This window comes from Schistocerca gregaria, chromosome 2 (assembly GCF_023897955.1).
Source record: "Schistocerca gregaria isolate iqSchGreg1 chromosome 2, iqSchGreg1.2, whole genome shotgun sequence".
NCBI classification, from domain to species: Eukaryota; Metazoa; Arthropoda; class Insecta; order Orthoptera; family Acrididae; genus Schistocerca; species Schistocerca gregaria.
The window spans coordinates 717,123,880-717,141,028 of NC_064921.1; the positions used below are offsets into that span (position 1 = coordinate 717,123,880).

At 39.5% G+C, this 17,149-nt stretch overlaps 1 protein-coding gene across 3 annotated transcripts in view; it reads right to left on the reverse strand.

Moving 5' to 3' along the window:
* LOC126334846 (ATP-binding cassette sub-family C member 4-like) overlaps window positions 1–17,149 on the reverse strand; it is a 130,854-nt gene that overhangs the window by 42,323 nt on the left and 71,382 nt on the right. For all 3 annotated transcript variants that reach the window (XM_049997516.1, XM_049997515.1, XM_049997514.1), the window contains 5 exons: window positions 13,596–13,779; window positions 13,375–13,518; window positions 13,199–13,294; window positions 4,019–4,227; window positions 1,397–1,751 (listed from right to left, as the gene is read on the reverse strand). In XM_049997516.1, coding sequence (XP_049853473.1) covers window positions 1,397–1,751; window positions 4,019–4,227; window positions 13,199–13,294; window positions 13,375–13,518; window positions 13,596–13,779 — 988 coding nt within the window. The remainder of the gene's footprint in view (window positions 1–1,396; window positions 1,752–4,018; window positions 4,228–13,198; window positions 13,295–13,374; window positions 13,519–13,595; window positions 13,780–17,149) is intronic.

Consider the following 17,149-nt stretch of genomic DNA (forward strand, 5'->3'; position numbering starts at 1 on the left):
CTGTACTAGTGGCGACATTGTGCATGCTCTGTTGCCTGTGTCTATGTGCCTGTGGTTCTGTCAGTGTGATCATGTGATGTATCTGACCCCAGGAATGTGTCAATAAAGTTTCCCCTTCCTGGGACAATGAATTCACGGTGTTCTTATTTCAATTTCCAGGAGTGTACAAGCCAACAAGCGGCAGATCGATACACCTTACTCCTGAAGTCAGTCCGAAAATCTTTCTCCTTTTTTCTAAGACGTCATATCGAGGGTGTTCCAAAAATACTTCTACAAACTCTGGGGGGGGGGGGGCAAGTTCTTTACACCAAAACAAGAAAAAAAGATCTCTAAACGTGAGCGTTAAAATGCATACCTTAAGAGCAATGAGCTTTTGTTCAGGTTCACTACTTTGAAACACTTCTATAGAACAAGCGCTCATAGCTTCTAAGATATGCATTTTAGAGCCGACGTTTGGATTTTAAAGAGAACCTTTCTTGGTGAGTATGTGTGTCTTTCAGCGTCCGAGTGAAAAACGTTATCAAACAGTACAGTATTTAAGGATTGATGATTATTTTCTCGGGGAAATTAAGATTAACTGAATTGCCTTTTGTATGTAGACGATGCCACTCTGCTGGCGGAAAATGACCTACAAAGGGGAATACACTTATTAGGAAAGATTTGTGAAGACTTCGGTCTGACGATTTCAGAAAGCAAGATAAAATCAATGGTTTTTAAAGGAAAATATCCTGTAAGAACAAATATTGTGATTAACAGAATAATGATAAATCAGCTCAAACATATTAACTATTTAGGTGGCGACATCACATATGAGCATGACGAAGACGTAGAGAATACATTAGCGAAATCTGGGAATATATGTGTAACAATAAACAGCTGTCTAAAAATAAAATGAAGAAAGAAACAAGATTCAAATTTTACAGGAAAATTGCATTTCCCACACTTATTTATTGAAGTGATTCATGGGTTAGACACAAACGCTAAAAAAAGTAGTATAAAGCAACTGAGATGAGATTTCTAATATGAGTAAAGAGCTGCACAAGAGCTGACAGGTTTCGAAATTCGGAAATTTGGGAAAAACTTAATGTATTTAATCTCTTCACCAATGCAGAAGAAAAAAGGAAAAAGGAACGAACATCTTGAAAGAATTAGTGGATAAAGATCACTTTTCCCAATAAGAAGATTTAAGTCTGTTGGTGGATGTCAAGGAAGACCGAGGACGCCAAGGATAACGTAAAACGCAAAAATGAAAGGCCTAAAGCTTGAAGTGTATATAATGATAGCGATGATTATTTTCCTACCACAACATTATTATTATTATTATTATTGTTATTATTATTATTATTTCATTGATAAATCTCTTAAAAGTTGCTGAAACAGAATTACAAACACGTACCTGAATCATCATGATCAAAAACTGTGGCAGGAGTTCATCGGTAGACCCCATATCCTTAGAGAACCTGTTGAGAATTCGTCCAGATGGGTTCGTGTCGAAGAAGCGCATAGGCGCCCGGAGGATACAGTTGAACATGGTGTTATGCATGTTTCGCGACGCCCGCATGCACATTTTGAAGAAGGCGATGGATCGTATTTGAGTGAGCAGGATGCAGCCCACCACGAGGCCTCCGTATAGTTCCAGGAAGAACTCACTGGGCGGAAGTGACTCCAGCTCCTCTGACAACGTCTGGTTGCTGCCACCGGCCGCCTCCAGTTGCATCTGGAGGGACGTCCTCAGTACCTCAGTGTTAGACCTGTGCACATCAGCAGCATTACAGTTACCGAATGTTTCAACCAGATTACATGTTACCTAGAATTAGTAACTGACAAGATTTCATTTAAACAAATTAACTCAGTGTACAAGGCAGGGAGCCTTCCTCGAATTTAGGGGTTTCGAGGACAGTGCTGTAATCAAATGTACTACCCACTAACACGTCACAGAGATATCTGATGACGCAGATGGCCACTGCAAACTACTTACTGTTCCAGACTACACAGAAAAACTTACAGCCAACGCTTATTCAATTCAGTGTATAGAGTTTATGACACTGGAGACTCGCCATGAGGCTTTCACACGAATATCATCCATACGTTCCCGGTGATAACAAATAGAGACAAATTCGAGAAGTATTACACATTCAGTTTGACCGTTTAAGCATAATAATTGCTGAAGAGAATAAAATATGAGTGGTTAGAGAAGAAGGTTAATGATCCTTTACATTACGATCAAATTGGCTTCGGGAAAAGTAAATCAGAAATTCTGACAACATAAAAAGGTATTAGAGAATGTAAAGTGGTGCAAGATGTTTCATAGTCCATGTACAAAATGATGTAAGTTATAGCGAACTGAGATGAAACAATAATAACAAGAAATCAAGAAAGAAGTCGAGAGAAGGGTGTAAGGTATAAATTCTGTCTTTTTTCTCTATTATTCAATACAAATATCGAAGAGTCTCAGAAAAAGTAAAACAAGCATGAGAGGTGAGATTAAAATTCAAAGTGAAAGGATGTCAATGATGAGATTCGCTGACGGCGCAGCCGTTCTCCGTGAAACTGATAAAGGATTACAAGACCTACAGAATGGGATGAACATTCTGCTTCGAACAGAATACGGACTGAGAGTGAAACGAAGAACGTCGATAGCACTGGGAGTGGTCAGGATGAGATTACCGACGAACGTAGCGGCAGCACTGGCGACCATGTAATAGGAAGAGTGAATGAATCCTGTTTCCTTGGAAGCAAAATAATACATGATGGACCAAGAAGGAAGAATATATATTAAGAGACTAGCAGACATAAAGACAGAATTTCTTACCAAATAAGTCCACTAATATCAAAGGTAGGCCTCAAATTGAGAAAGAAATTTATGAAGATTAACGTCTGGAATGCAGCATCATAGGGAAGTGAATCAGGAACGTTTTGAAAATTGAAAAAGGTCAGAATTGAAAGAGATGAACTGTTACAGACAGATACTTAAAGTTCAGTGGGAAAAAATGAGGTTCTCTGTAGAGTCAGCGAGGATAGTTGTATATGGATAACACTAACAAGAAGAAGGAATATGGCGGCAGGACATGGGTTGTAACCCCAGGATAGAGTGAGCATTATTTTATTCATAGCTGTTATATTTTCAGAGATATTTTCATTTCATTTTTCCGGTTTCAACAGATTTATTTGTCCTCTACAGAAGCCTAAAAAATTAGGAATATTATAAATCATTAGACCTTGGCTGTACATTTACGTAAAGTGCAAGAAGTGTATTACAAAACTTATTTAATATTTGTTTACCCGATGTCAAATAATCCTATATGTCCAAAACTTTACATATAGTACGTGACTATTATAAACACATATTGACAGATCGATAATTTACAGTACTCGAATCCAATACATATACATGTCAAACTGTTGTGTTAGTGGCGAGGAACATATTTCAAATCACTAAAAAGTATGAGTAAGTATGTAAACGAGCTGTATGTAATACATCTGAAAAATATGATACATATTTCTAATATCTGAAAGTTTTGGGCTAATTTTCACATTTTATGAGGTATTCTGTGCAGTGAGACTACTGTCTGTTTTTCAGAGCGATCTGATCACTCAAAAAATCTGTTGAATTTAATAGGAATGTTTATATATTTGAAAAAATGGTGTGCAATATCTGCCAGTGGTTCCTGGGAGGCATATTGTTGTGTGTGATAAATAAAGGGCATATAAACTGTCGCATGAGTTTCTGCAATTGATGCTGGAAATTTTGGGCATATATCAGTGTCCGGTAATATGACAACCGTGTGTAGTCCCACTGTTAGAGTGAAATAGGTTCATTTACCTTTCTCTACATTATATCTGTATGGCGTCAAGTGAAATCCTTCTCTATCAATCAAAAATAATTTGTCGCTGTTCCATCGCCATGAAAAGAGATGACAGGGCATAACTAATGTAATGTTATGGACAAATAAACGAAAGTAAAGTTTATCATATTGTCATAAGACTTTAATTTATAATACTATTTACATTTTCTTACCAAAACGTTACGACATAGTCCGAACCGCTGGTGATAATTTGTGCGATGACTATCATGATAGCCACAGAAAACAACAGGCAGAGGCCACCAGCTGCCCGGAAATATTGCCACACGGTTTGCCACCTGAAGTTCTCATGCATCATTTTTTCACTGTTGTCCTGCTCTGTTGGATCTCTGTGTAGTTTTCCGGTTTCGTCCAACAAAACGCTCTGCAAAAAGATAAATTTTTTGTCAGTCTCCTGTCAGCGATGTAACTTTATGGATGAAGACCAGAAAAGTTTGAAATTACAGGGAAAGAAATCGCCCATGTGTCATTCGTGAAACCAACATAAACCTGCCGTGGAAAAATCTCTTACTTCTAAGTGAAATGTTCGCTGATAAGTATTAAACCTGCTAAACTGTAACAAACTGTGGTGTGCGTACTGTAAGACCTTCAGTGTACACACCATCAGATTATTTGACTTTTCGCTCTAACGAAGTAAGTGAGTGTCAGCAATATGTCTCGTGGTCTTATCGTAGCTTGTTTATCCTCTGTCGTTAGGTAAGACGATAGAAATGACACTTGCACGCTTAGAATAGCAGATTGACGGTAACCAACTTTAAACAGATCTTGATTAATTTTCACACGCATTTTTTAAAATAATAACAAGCATAAAAATTACTTAACTTGGTTCTGGATGCTATTTCCAATTGACAATCTGAAGTCTTTGGTATTGGTACCTTAATCTTATTCTCACATATATCTCTGATACTTGACAAAAGTGTCTATACATTTATCTTCATGGCTATGTACAGGAATGTGGTAATCTTATTAGGTGGAGACTGAGGCTTGACTAGAGACTGGTACAGACAAATGCAGACTCGTACAGAGTGGTGCAGACAAATGCTGACTGACTAGTTGGAGGTCTGTACACTCATAATACCTCGCGCGTTAATGTATCACTGCGCGAGTGTGATCTGCGAGGAGAAAAGGTTCTACACTAGCAGCAATCTCACTGGCTGCGTTACAAATTAATACGCAGATCGGCGGAAGCAGAATTTGGTCCATCTCTATGGCAGCACCATCTCGTAGTGTGGAGACAGACGAGCGCTACGCCTGCGCTGTTGTGCTTAGTGAGGCTCGCTCTAGTGGAAAAGTTGTGTACGCGCTGACTACGCGGAACTATGAACAGAACACATTCTTTGTCATACAGTGGCGACGGATAAACGATTACCACGTGAGAGCTCACAAAACTAGTCCGCGCCAGGTCGTCGTAAAGCTATAGATGCACACCAAGAGCAGAAACCAGATAATCCATGGTTACTCACCTTCATTAATAAATGGTTCAAATGGCTCTGAGCACTACTAGACTTAACTTCTAAGGTCATCAGTCCCCTAGAACTTAGAACTACTTAAACCTAACTAACCTAAGGACACCACACACATCCACGCCCGAGGCAGGATTCGAACCTGCGACCGTATCGGTCGCGCGGTTCCAGACTGTAGCGCCTAGAACCGCTCGGCCACTTCCGCCAGCCAACTCCATCAGTATCAGTACATTCGCAGTCGAAAAAGTTGTCCAAGTGAGATCCAATAACAGCACTTATACGTAGTGTCAGCTTATCACGAAGTGAGTTCATGCTGCTAATACAGCCGGTTTTATTTCCTGCATGACGTCGGAGTCCATGCCTATGTGATTACTTGTGGACACATCTTATCGTCTGCAGGTGAAACCTATGGCAGCGTATATCATAGGCTACTGAGGTCGGTGCCTTTGAACCAAGATATAACATCCTTCCCCCTTTTAACGTGGTCGAAAGAGTCTCTGTCGGTATCACAGCACCGTACCAAGGAAGGGGGGAGGGGAGGGAGGTGAAGGTGAACAGACCAAATAGGGGTTCGATGTCCATCTTGATGTCGGCTGGTACCTGTGGTTGTGCTGTGTCCACTGCTTACTGAGGGAGCAGCCTCATGAATCTTCAACCCACCAATGCTGGTATTCCATCTTTGGGTCCCCACTGGGAGTCCTTGGTGCTATAGATGGGAACAGTCCCCTGTCCCACTTCGTAAGAGACGTGGTTCGACGCCACTCGATCTGTAGTTCTTAACATATCTCTGTCTGGTGTCTTAAGTCGTCCGAATTGGCTCCAGGGCCAGTGGCAGTTGGCTAAAGGTGGATATGCACGTCATACCATTATAGTGCCCTTAACTTCCTTGTGAACATCTAAAACCTCTGAGTAGCTTTAATGACACTTTGTAAACATCCTGGAACATTCTCTAAACGTGAGGCCATACCATACGTGAGGTTAATCTGAGCACCTCGTCTACATCTTTATCCTGCAAATGCTAAAAAATATGTCAGTGGCATCCAAAGCTGATGACTCATACAGGTCCACAGGCAAGTCAGAGAGGTACTCAAGTGGAATTGTTGCTCGGCCACCAACGCGAGACATCTGAGACCTCCTGTGGCCTGCAACACACGCAAGGCAACCCATTTTCCTCAGAATATCTTGCACGATTTTACGTTGTCGAACGCTCTTTCCAGATTGACAAATTCTGTTACCGTGTCTTGAATTTTTCTTTCGTCTTCATTTCATTATCAACCGCCTTTACATTTGCTAACGCCAAACTGCTCGACATCTAACAGATCCTAAATTTTCTTTTCTGTTCTTCTGTATATTATTCTTACCAGCAACTTGCATACGTGAGCTGTTAAGCTGATTATACGGTAATACTTACACTTGTCAGCACTTGCAGTCTCCGGAATTGTGTGGATGTTATTTTTCCAAAACTCAGATGGTATATCGCCAGACTCGTGCATTCTACACACGAACGTGAATACTCGTTTTGTTGCCACTTTCCCCATTGATTTGAGAGATTCTGGTGGGAAGTTATCTATCCCTTCTGCCTTTTTCGATCTTAAGTCTTCAAAGCTCTTTTAAATTCTGATTTTAATTCTGAATCCCCTCTCTCTTCTAAATCTACTTCTGTCTCTTCTTCCATCACATCAGACAAATTTTTCCCCTCAATAGAACCCTTCAATGTACTCTCTCCACCTATCTGCTCTCTGCTCTGAATTAACAGTGGAAATCCTCTTGGACTGTTACTATCCTTGCTTCTAATTTCACTGAAAATTGTTCTGACTTTTCTACATGCTGAAACATTCCTTCCGACAATCATGTCTTCTTAGATTCGTTTCCAGTTTTCATGCAGCCATTTCGTCTTAGCTCCGGGCACTTCCTTTTTCTTTCGTTCTCAGCGATTTGTATTTCTGTATTCAGAATTTCACTGAACAGTTTTGTACTTCCTTCTTTCATCGATCAACTGGAAGATTTATTCTGTTACCCATGGTTTCTTCGCTGTTACCTTCTTTGTACCTGTGTTTTTCTTTTTCCAACTACCATGATTGCCCTTTTTAGAGATGTCCATTCCTCTTCCGCCTAATGAGATATTCGCCGGCCTGTGTGGCCGAGCGGTTCTAGGCGCTTCAGTCTGGAACCGCGCGAGCGCTACGGTCATGGGTATGGATGTGTGTGATGCCCTTAGGTTAGTTATGTTTAATTAGTTCTAAGTTCTAGGGGACTGATGACCTCAGATGTTAAATCCCATAGTGCTCAGAGCCATTTGAACCATTTAGATATTCCTTATTGCCGTATCTATAGCTTTAGAGAACTTGAAGCATATCTCTTCATTCCTTAGTACTTCCCTGTCCCACTTCTTCGTACAATAATTCTTCCTGACCAATCTCTTAAAGTTCAGCCCACTCTTCATCATTAGTATACTGTTATCTGTGTTTATACCTGCCCCTCAGTACGCCTTACAATTCAATATCAGATTTCGGAATTTCTATCCGACCATGATGTAATCTAACTGAAATCTTCCCCTACTCCCGGCGTTTTCCAAGTATATCTCCTCCTCCTGCGATCCGTGAACAGAGTATTCGCTATTACTAACTGAAGTTTATTATAGAACTCAATTAATCTTCCGCCTCTCTCCTTCCTTGTCCCAAGCTCATATTCTCCTGTAACCTTTTCTTCTACTCCTTTCTCTACAGCTGCATTCCAGTCCCCCATGACCATTATATTTTCACCTTCCTTTACATACCGTAATACCCTTTCAATATCCTCATACACTTTCTCTATCTCTTCATCTTCAGCTTGCAACTTTGTCATGTATACCAGAACTATCGTTGTCGGTGCTGGTTTGCTTTGGATTCTGATAACAACAACCCTATCACTTAACTTTCACATTAACATACTCTCTACCGTACCTTCCTATTCATAACGAATCCTACTCCCCTTACAGCATCTTTTGCTTCTGTTTATATTACCCTGTACTATCTTACTTGATATCCTTGTCTTCTCTCCATTTCACTTCACTAACCCACACTATATCTAGATTCAGCCTTTGCAATTCCTTTCTCCGATTTCTAGTTTCCCTACCCCGTTCAAGCTTCTGATATTCCACGCCCCGACACGTAGAACTTTCTTCTTTCGTCGGTTATTAAGTATTTTTCTTATCGTAACCTCCTCCCCACCCCTTTGGCAGTCCCCTTCCGGAGATCTGAATGGGGAACCCCTCCGGAATCTTTTGCCAATGGTGAGACGCTCATGTGTTATAACTACTTAAATGGCTGTTCTGGCTTTCTTAATGTTGTTCTTCCTTATACAGTAGTAATGCAAAATTTCGTTGTCCTGTAATATATTCATATAAAACATTTTAGTAGGGCCACTCAGAACCACCACTTATGCAGAATTTGGCCGACGGCGGAAAATAGATTGACAGTCTACAGGTGAAACATATCTCTCTTACATTATATAGTGTTTCTTAAATGGAGGAGACTTTTTTGTTCTAATTGAGAACAGAATCACTCAGCTCTTTTATAAAACATGTTGACTAGCGAGAAAGAATGGGACTACTTTTCATCGTCATTCCCAAAATCGACATGTTGTGTGGAATCCATTCTGTGTTTTGATGGACATTTATGTGCCCATAGCCGAAGACCTTGTAGGATCGTGCCTAGGAAACCACAGTTGTGTCAAACCAAACTTCAGGTTGATGATAGCTTTTCACCCATTTACAGGTGAGTATGAAACGATTTTCCCAAGCTATCGTGCTGTTGATTTTTATTACGTCATATTCAAAGTGCGTATCACAAAGTGTGTTTTAGACTAAGATCACTAGTCTCAAGACTCATTATGAAATAATAAAGAAGCGAAATTATGATAACTGACAGAAACTTGTTTCTTATCCTTAAATGGATATGGTCCCCAAAACCTCGTTTAAAAAGAAGGTATTTATATAAAATCTGCTTCTCCGAGGATGGTGTAGGTGACGTCCCACAGTTTGGTATGATTGCTACACGTGCAACATAAGATTTCATTTGAAGACGATATTACTGTTGTCTGTCTCCTTATGCCACAATAAACAATGAATTGTTTTCTAGCTAAGAAAAATTATTTTATTTTCAACCATCTCTATCATTTTAGAATAAAAAATTTGCTATTCGTGAAGTAATTTCTAGTTTTTAAATGAAATTTGTTTATCGTCTCAAGGTTAGCTTCTGTCTAATTCCAGTTACGGCTAAATAATTATTCACGAGGTAAATCTGTGATTCGTTATGGTATATTTTGTAACGTGCCAAAATTTTCTGGTGGTCGTTACGGGCAAAATTATCGTCTCAACTCGTTACGGAGTAGTTTGCAGACCGGTGTATAGTTAAAAAATGTTATTATAAACTATTTTATTAAGCATATAAATGATTGTATATGTAATGTGGTAAAGAGGACGACGGGAAAAAAGAATACTGTTAATTCAACATAGGCGGGAGTTCCAGTTACTCTGCAGTGGCGGGAGTTTTAGCTAAGCAACAACCTGAATGGCAAAGATCGCATTTAACGCTGTTGCTGGCGCTGTTCGAAGTCGCGACGGCCTACGGCTACAATTAATTAATTGTTAAAAATTCTATTACTGCTATTCGTTTATTCATTCTTAATGGTTCGTCAATGGGTTTACTTGGTCTTAATAGTCAGTGCCATTTTCATCGGAGAACGGCTTGGATCATGCTGGAGATAAATTACCTGACCATGGTTGTTGAAGTTCAAAAAGGGCAAATCAGCAATATTGCTGAACTTCCTGTTAAAATCGTGTCAGTAGAATTGTTTTGTGCTAATTTTGCAGGGATTGGCCAGTGTTTAGAATTGTGGGTTTCGTTGTTTGGGTTCGACTGGGAATCGGTGGTATCTTCTACAGTATATTAGTCATTGCAGGGTGACAATGAACAGTTGAATTCAATGAGCTTTCGTTAGAGAGATTGTTGTATGTTAACGAATCATTTGTTGTGTGTGTGTGTGGATTTCTTGATGGAATTATTAATCTGTATGAAGTCCAATATAGTGTTCCGATATACTTGAATAGTGGTCAGCCCAGAACCTCGCATGGTGAAGAGCGGTTCCTGATAGGATTGTAGGGGTTGGTTGTGTCCAAACTGCACTGACTGCGTAAAGATATGACTCATTTGTGTCCTTAGTTAAAAGCCTGCACTATTCACTTCTGTCACAGCACTATAAATTCACAGAACAGCATAACTAGCATTGAAGTGTGACAAGATCTTTAGCCGAATTATTACTTTATGTGTATCGGGAAAGTAACCATTAAGACATGCCACGCAGAGTGTTATTAGCTACTTAGAAGAAAATATGTGTCGAGTACCCAGATCGCTATAACAGTCAGTGGGATGTCAAAATAGAGGCCAAAGGTGGATGAGGAAGAGGTTTTGGTTGCCTATGTTAGATATAGGGCTAAGTGGTGGTAGCGGCGACTTTTTTTTTTGTCTACACTTTAGTCGTTTTTTTTTCCTAGGGTACACGGACACTCGTCCACAGTGACGACAGACTGTACTGGTACTAAAAGAAATAAAGATGCTCTTTCTGTGAAAAGTGAAATCCGAAGCACCCGACTTAATTATTTTGCCCCAGTGATATAATATCACGATAAAGCAACAGCAGCGACAACAATAATAAAATAATATAATTTTAGTTTTCAACTAATGAGTAACCAGTTAATGGGAAAAGTATGTTAGTGAACTCTACTGAGATTTATTTCAAAATAAAAAAGTAGAATAAAGGTAACTTCGGCATCAGTTGTCGAGTAGTGGCTTCATTTAAGAATAATAAAAATACACAAACATAAAGAGATAAATAAAATAGCGTAAGACCTATTTCTAGTAAAAATAATAAGAATATAACACGTACTGGGTCAAACCAAGCGAAGAACATAGTAAGAATCACAAATGTTAACTTTATAAAAATAAAAATCAACAAAACATTAAAGGAAGCGCAAATAGTATATCGCTGACTTTATAGACCAAAGGTGTATTTGCTCGCATATTGAAAGAGTTACGAAAGAACGATAGTTACGCGAATTTTGCAAAAACTGGAGTAAGTGAGTAAAATGGCAACTTTAAAAACACAGAATTTTGCCTTGTATAGTAGTTTAGGTTAAATAGTAAAACTGTCTAATTTATTATCGCGAAGGCGTTGGTTGTTGGTTACATAAAGAATCGAAGATGTAATTATTAGATCGTATTCTCGGAAGGGTATTGGTTTCCTGTCTTACGCTATCAAGTTAATTCAGTTTTAACACAATTTTGTTTATATACTCATCAGTACAATGACTGGAGAGCGTTAGTAGTTAATTAAAAGTAAATGTCTAATTTATAATGAGAACATAATTCTGTCATAGTGTTACAGGGCCGTGCTGAAAAGTAGTACCTCCGTACTTTTAATTGAAAACTCTTAAAGTCGTTTAAATAAAACACACGTTATTAACATTCTACATCTTTAAACTTCATGTTTACACTTCTGCATTCCTCTGGCGCTACAGGGCTGCTAATTAAGGCATGTAACATGGCGTCGTATAACGTAATAACATAACGTTGTGTAACTTAGCTTTGTTGGTGTGTGAGGAACAGTGTAATAGAGTTTTGAATTCGATGAGTTTGTCCATAACAATGTCAGACTACATAGGCGTGCTGCGACATTGACAAGAATCAGACGCGTTGTGTTCACTCTCATTGATCATCCTCCATACAGTCCGTACATGGCCTTAACCGATTTTAATCGTTTCCAAAATATAAAAACACTTTCTAGAACTTCACTTTGATAGTGATGAAATGGTGACAGCAAACGGGAATGTATGGCTACGTCAAAAAAGTCAGACATCCCACAGAGACGGTATCAACTAACTGGTCTCTCGTTGGGATAAATGTATTCGTCACCAGCGTGATTATGTTGAGGAATAAATACATTTACATGAAGAATAAATACGTAGAACGTAAATAAAGTTTGTTTTACTTAAAAACCTTTCAGCGTTCTCACATAAAAAATTCGGAGGAAATACTTTTCAGCACGTCCTCGTATTCTAATACGTCCTCGCAAAGAACCAAAAATCAATACATCCCGCGACCTATAGAATGTCATAGTTGGCTACGTAGTTTTCATTACGAAAACAAATATATGCCTATGAATCGAATCAGTGGGTTGATAATAAAAATTACTCTCGGTCTAAGGACCTTCCTTCATATGCACTTGTTTCTTTTCATTCTAATATGTGTTAATAGTCTAGTCTCTGATCAAATGGCTTCAATGAGTCCTTTAGTGCGTCTGTATCCTACAAATTCAAAGAATAAATCAGAAGCAGATTTAATCTTAGATGTTTGAAACTTCTTCCACATAACGTTCTTCATATAAATTCCATTGGTCTTCTAAATAACTGAACCTACCGCAATCTGCATTGAGGGTACGTTACGCTAACTTGTGTGATTTAATTGCTTTTACAACTGCGTCTAAATGTTTTCACTCACTTCCTGGCCACCAGTCCCACCTTAAGTTGCAGTTTAAAATTATGTGGAACACTACCATAGCAAAATTTTGATTATATTCTTCAGACAGCAGTCCTTAGTTGTTCGAAACGATTCTCGGACCACCACAGACTAAAACAAACTATTTTATAGTTACATATTTGGCAGAAAAACGAACTCTCACAGTAATATATTAGACCATCAAAAAAATAGCACACTTTGAAATTTATTGAGATTTTGCTGTTCCTCATCAAAGATCTCACACTTGACATCTGCGAACTAAAAATCAGCGGAGGTAAGTGTTGAAACAGTATACTGTACCTTTAAGGGTAGTACTTACCACTTCCGACAACGTGGATATCTGCCTGTCGAGCATATTTACGTTGGCTCTTTGAGATCCGATACGTTTTGAACGTCTTAATTTACTTTGTTCGTCCTGTAAAAGAGAGAAATATTTGTTGAGAAGGCCAATAATCTGAGAAAATAGTCCCAAATTTTCCAAAATAAAAGAGTTACCTGCATAGACTTTCTGGTGCTTCTTCGTAGATTACTACTCAACTCCTCCGTTTCGATCTCCTCTTCCGTGCTTGACATCAATTTGGAAAAGCTGACGCCACTCTGCAGAATCTCTTCAAAATTTCCTTGATGCTCTATGATTCCCTGTGAAGCAAATTTTCTTTTAATGTAAACAATGCAACGAGCAGCTGCTGTTCATATGTGAAAGGAGATCAACGCACCTTATTCAGTATCACAATATTGTCTGCTCCTTGGAGGTACTGCAACTGGTGAGTGACCAAAATTCTCGTCTTTCCACTTAAATAAGAGTTAATACATTCATCAAAGAGATGTTTGCCGACATGTGTATCAACAGCAGACAAGGGGTCATCCAGAAGGTAAATGTCTGCCTCCCGATAAACAGCCCTGTGAAATGGAACAGTAAGTAATTGTCTTATTACCATACTTATGATATTATACCATTAAATATTGCAACTGACAAAAGGAGAATCATTTTATGCAAAATCTGTATGAATATTTCTGTCACACTCTGTCGAGGACCTCCTTTCATCTCCTAATAATTTTGGATACCGTCAAGTGAGTAGCTTCAGGTTGTACTACACTATGTTTCTGCGTGTAAGTGTTCTGCTCATGTTAGTAATAACCACGAGTACTTGAGTAAAACTGAAGTGATATCAGGTGTTCCCCAGGGAAGCGTCCTGGGACCTCTACTGTTCCTGATCTATATAAATGACCTGGGTGACAATCTGAGCAGTTCTCTTAGGTTGTTCGCAGATGATGCTGTAATTTACCGTCTAGTAAGGTCATCCGAAGACCAGTATCAGCTGCAAAGCGATTTAGAAAAGATTGCTGTATGGTGTGTCAGGTGGCAGTTGACGCTAAATAACGAAAAGTGTGAGATGATCCACATGAGTTCGAAAAGAAATCCGTTGGAATTCGATTACTCGATAAATAGTACAATTCTCAAGGCTGTCAATTCAACTAAGTACCTGGGTGTTAAAATTACGAACAACTTCAGTTGGAAGGACCACATAGATAATATTGTCGGGAAGGCGAGCCAAAGGTTGCGTTTCATTGGCAGGACACTTAGAAGATGCAACAAGTCCACTAAAGAGACAGCTTACACTACACTCGTTCGTCCTCTGTTAGAATATTGCTGCGCGGTGTGGGATCCTTACCAGGTGGGATTGACGGAGGACATCGAGAGGGTGCAAAGAAGGGCAGCTCGTTTTGTATTATCGCGTTATAGGGGAGAGAGTGTGGCAGATATGATACACGAGTTGGGATGGAAATCATTACAGCATAGACGTTTTTCGTCGCGGCGAGAGCTTTTTACGAAATTTCAGTCACCAACTTTCTCTTCCGAATGCGAAAATATTTTGTTGAGCCCAACCTACATAGGTAGGAATGATCATCAAAATAGAATAAGAGAAATCAGAGCTCGAACAGAAAGGTTTAGGTGTTCGTTTTTCCCGCTCGCTGTTCGGGAGTGGAATAGTAGAGAGATAGTATGATTGTGGTTCGATGAACCCTCTGCCAAGCACTTAAATGTGAATTGCAGAGTAGTCATGTAGATGTAGATACCCATTACAAAACCCTGGTAAATGTCGGTACCATAAATAGCTGTGTGCTGGTGTGTGTTGTAGTTTTACATCACGAGATACTGCTCTTTGGTGACGGTGCTGTGCACAATTACGCATGGCACACGATTTTTGTATCTCGAGACGAGTACGATGTATCCACATCTGTTACAGATTCTCTTAAAAATGGGACGTGTCCGAAGCCAGCAGCGCTGAATAAAGTATGATTTTAATGCGTAGTTCTCTGGAATGTCTCTCTCTGTACAGTACATCTGCGCCAGCTGCTAATGGCACCAAATCGCGACTTAACCGACTTTGAATGTCGGATTATAATACAGCGCAAAAATGCGAGAAGGAGCTAACCCACACACGTGGAGCTGATTTATTCTGCGTTTTGCGTGTGCTCTTCTTGTATGAAACTGAGCACATTAACAGGCATATTTTTGGCTCATAAACAATTATAGTCCAAAATATATAGGAAAATTAAAATCGTCTTTTAATGGCCATTATTTACCCAAAAAATGTCAGTCCAAGTCGCCAAATTTGAAAAATTGTATTTAAAAATGGGTTGTTTTTACAAAAGTCCAGTTTTCATCAATGCTTTGTTTTTAAATGTAGTTGAATTCGGATTTACTTCAATATGAAATTTTGGTTACTTTCAAGTTTTAATAATTATCTGGGGTTCCAGTCACACCAATTCTAAGCAACCGTCTATATCGAAATCTAAACTTACTTTCAGCCGTCGGTATCCTGCTCCTTCTTGCTCGCTGCACCTCAAATGTCTGGTTGAAGAGCACGGTACACGGCATGAAAGTTTTCAGTTATGTGAGGAGTAGGGACAGGTCCTTGGCTTTTACAGCAGTAATCATTCTGTCACGAAGATATAAGCACTCCGCATTTTGTGAGCTTGTCAACAGCAGACAAGAGGTCATTCAGCAGGTAAATAGGATTGAAGCCTGCTACTGCTCTGTGTGTCCGTGGTTGTCCAGTACTTTTGTACAAAACATCAATTTCCTGCTAAAAAGTCGATGGAGAGTAGTTTTCTTTAAACTGGATAATGCTAGGCTTCCTAGCTTCCATTTCCATGACACAAGTTTTGCGAAATTTCATCTTCTGCCCAGAAGTCCACTTCTGCTTCTTAACTAGAGTTGAAGCTACTGCTTACAAATCTTGACAATCTTCCTTGATCATCCTCTGTACAGAGAAAGGGCGCTTAACTCGGGTTTTACTGTATTCTAGTCTGTAGCAGCCCTCTGAAGTAAACACATAGACCATTCTCCTATCCTCTTTCTCAACCAAAAGCACTTTAAGAAGGTAAAAAGATATGTCCAGGAACGAAGTAATGAAAAACTGAAGCCACTTCAAGGGCATAATGCCTCAGGTATTATGTATTATTCTTGTTCTGAGCTGAGTAGGTGTCGGAAAACAAACACAAAATTTCTATTTTTCTGAGTGTTTTCTGAAGTACTTAGCAATGTAAAGAAATAAGACTTTTCTAAGTACCTCTTGAAGCCATTACATCAGGGGCCATGCACATAATATCGCTATTATCGTTATGCAGGGGGATACCGAAGTCGTACACCCAAAGCAGCTTCAGGTAGAAAATAACTTCAGTAGGTATCTTCAATAACCAATAACCAATAGTTATTAAACAAAGATCTAATTCTTCTTTGCGGCATGCACTTGCGGTTCAAGTCGAGGTAGGCTAGTATTCCGACGTATTATATCCTGTTGGGATGTGCTTCGATCACACTACTCATTTGTGGCAGTATGTGGCATCTTGAAACCTACATTACATTTTCTTGTGAATATAATTCCTCCCCCCTTGAACCATGGATCCTGCCGTTGGTGGAGAGGCTTGTGTGCCTCAGCGATACAGATAGCCGTACCGTAGGTGCAACCACAACGGAGGGGTACCTGTTGAGAGGCCAGACAAACGTGTGGTTCCTGAAGAGGGGCAGCAGCCTTTTCAGTAGTTGCAGGGGCAACAGTCCGCATGATTGACTGATCTAGCCTTGTAACAATAACCAAAACGGCCTTGCTATGCTGGTACTGCGAACGCCTGAAAGCAAGGGCAAACTACGACCGTAATTTTTCCCGAGAGCATGCAGCATTACTGTATGATTAAATGATGATGGCGTCCTCTTGGGTAAAATATTCCGGAGGTAAAATAGTCCCCCATTCGGATCTCCGGG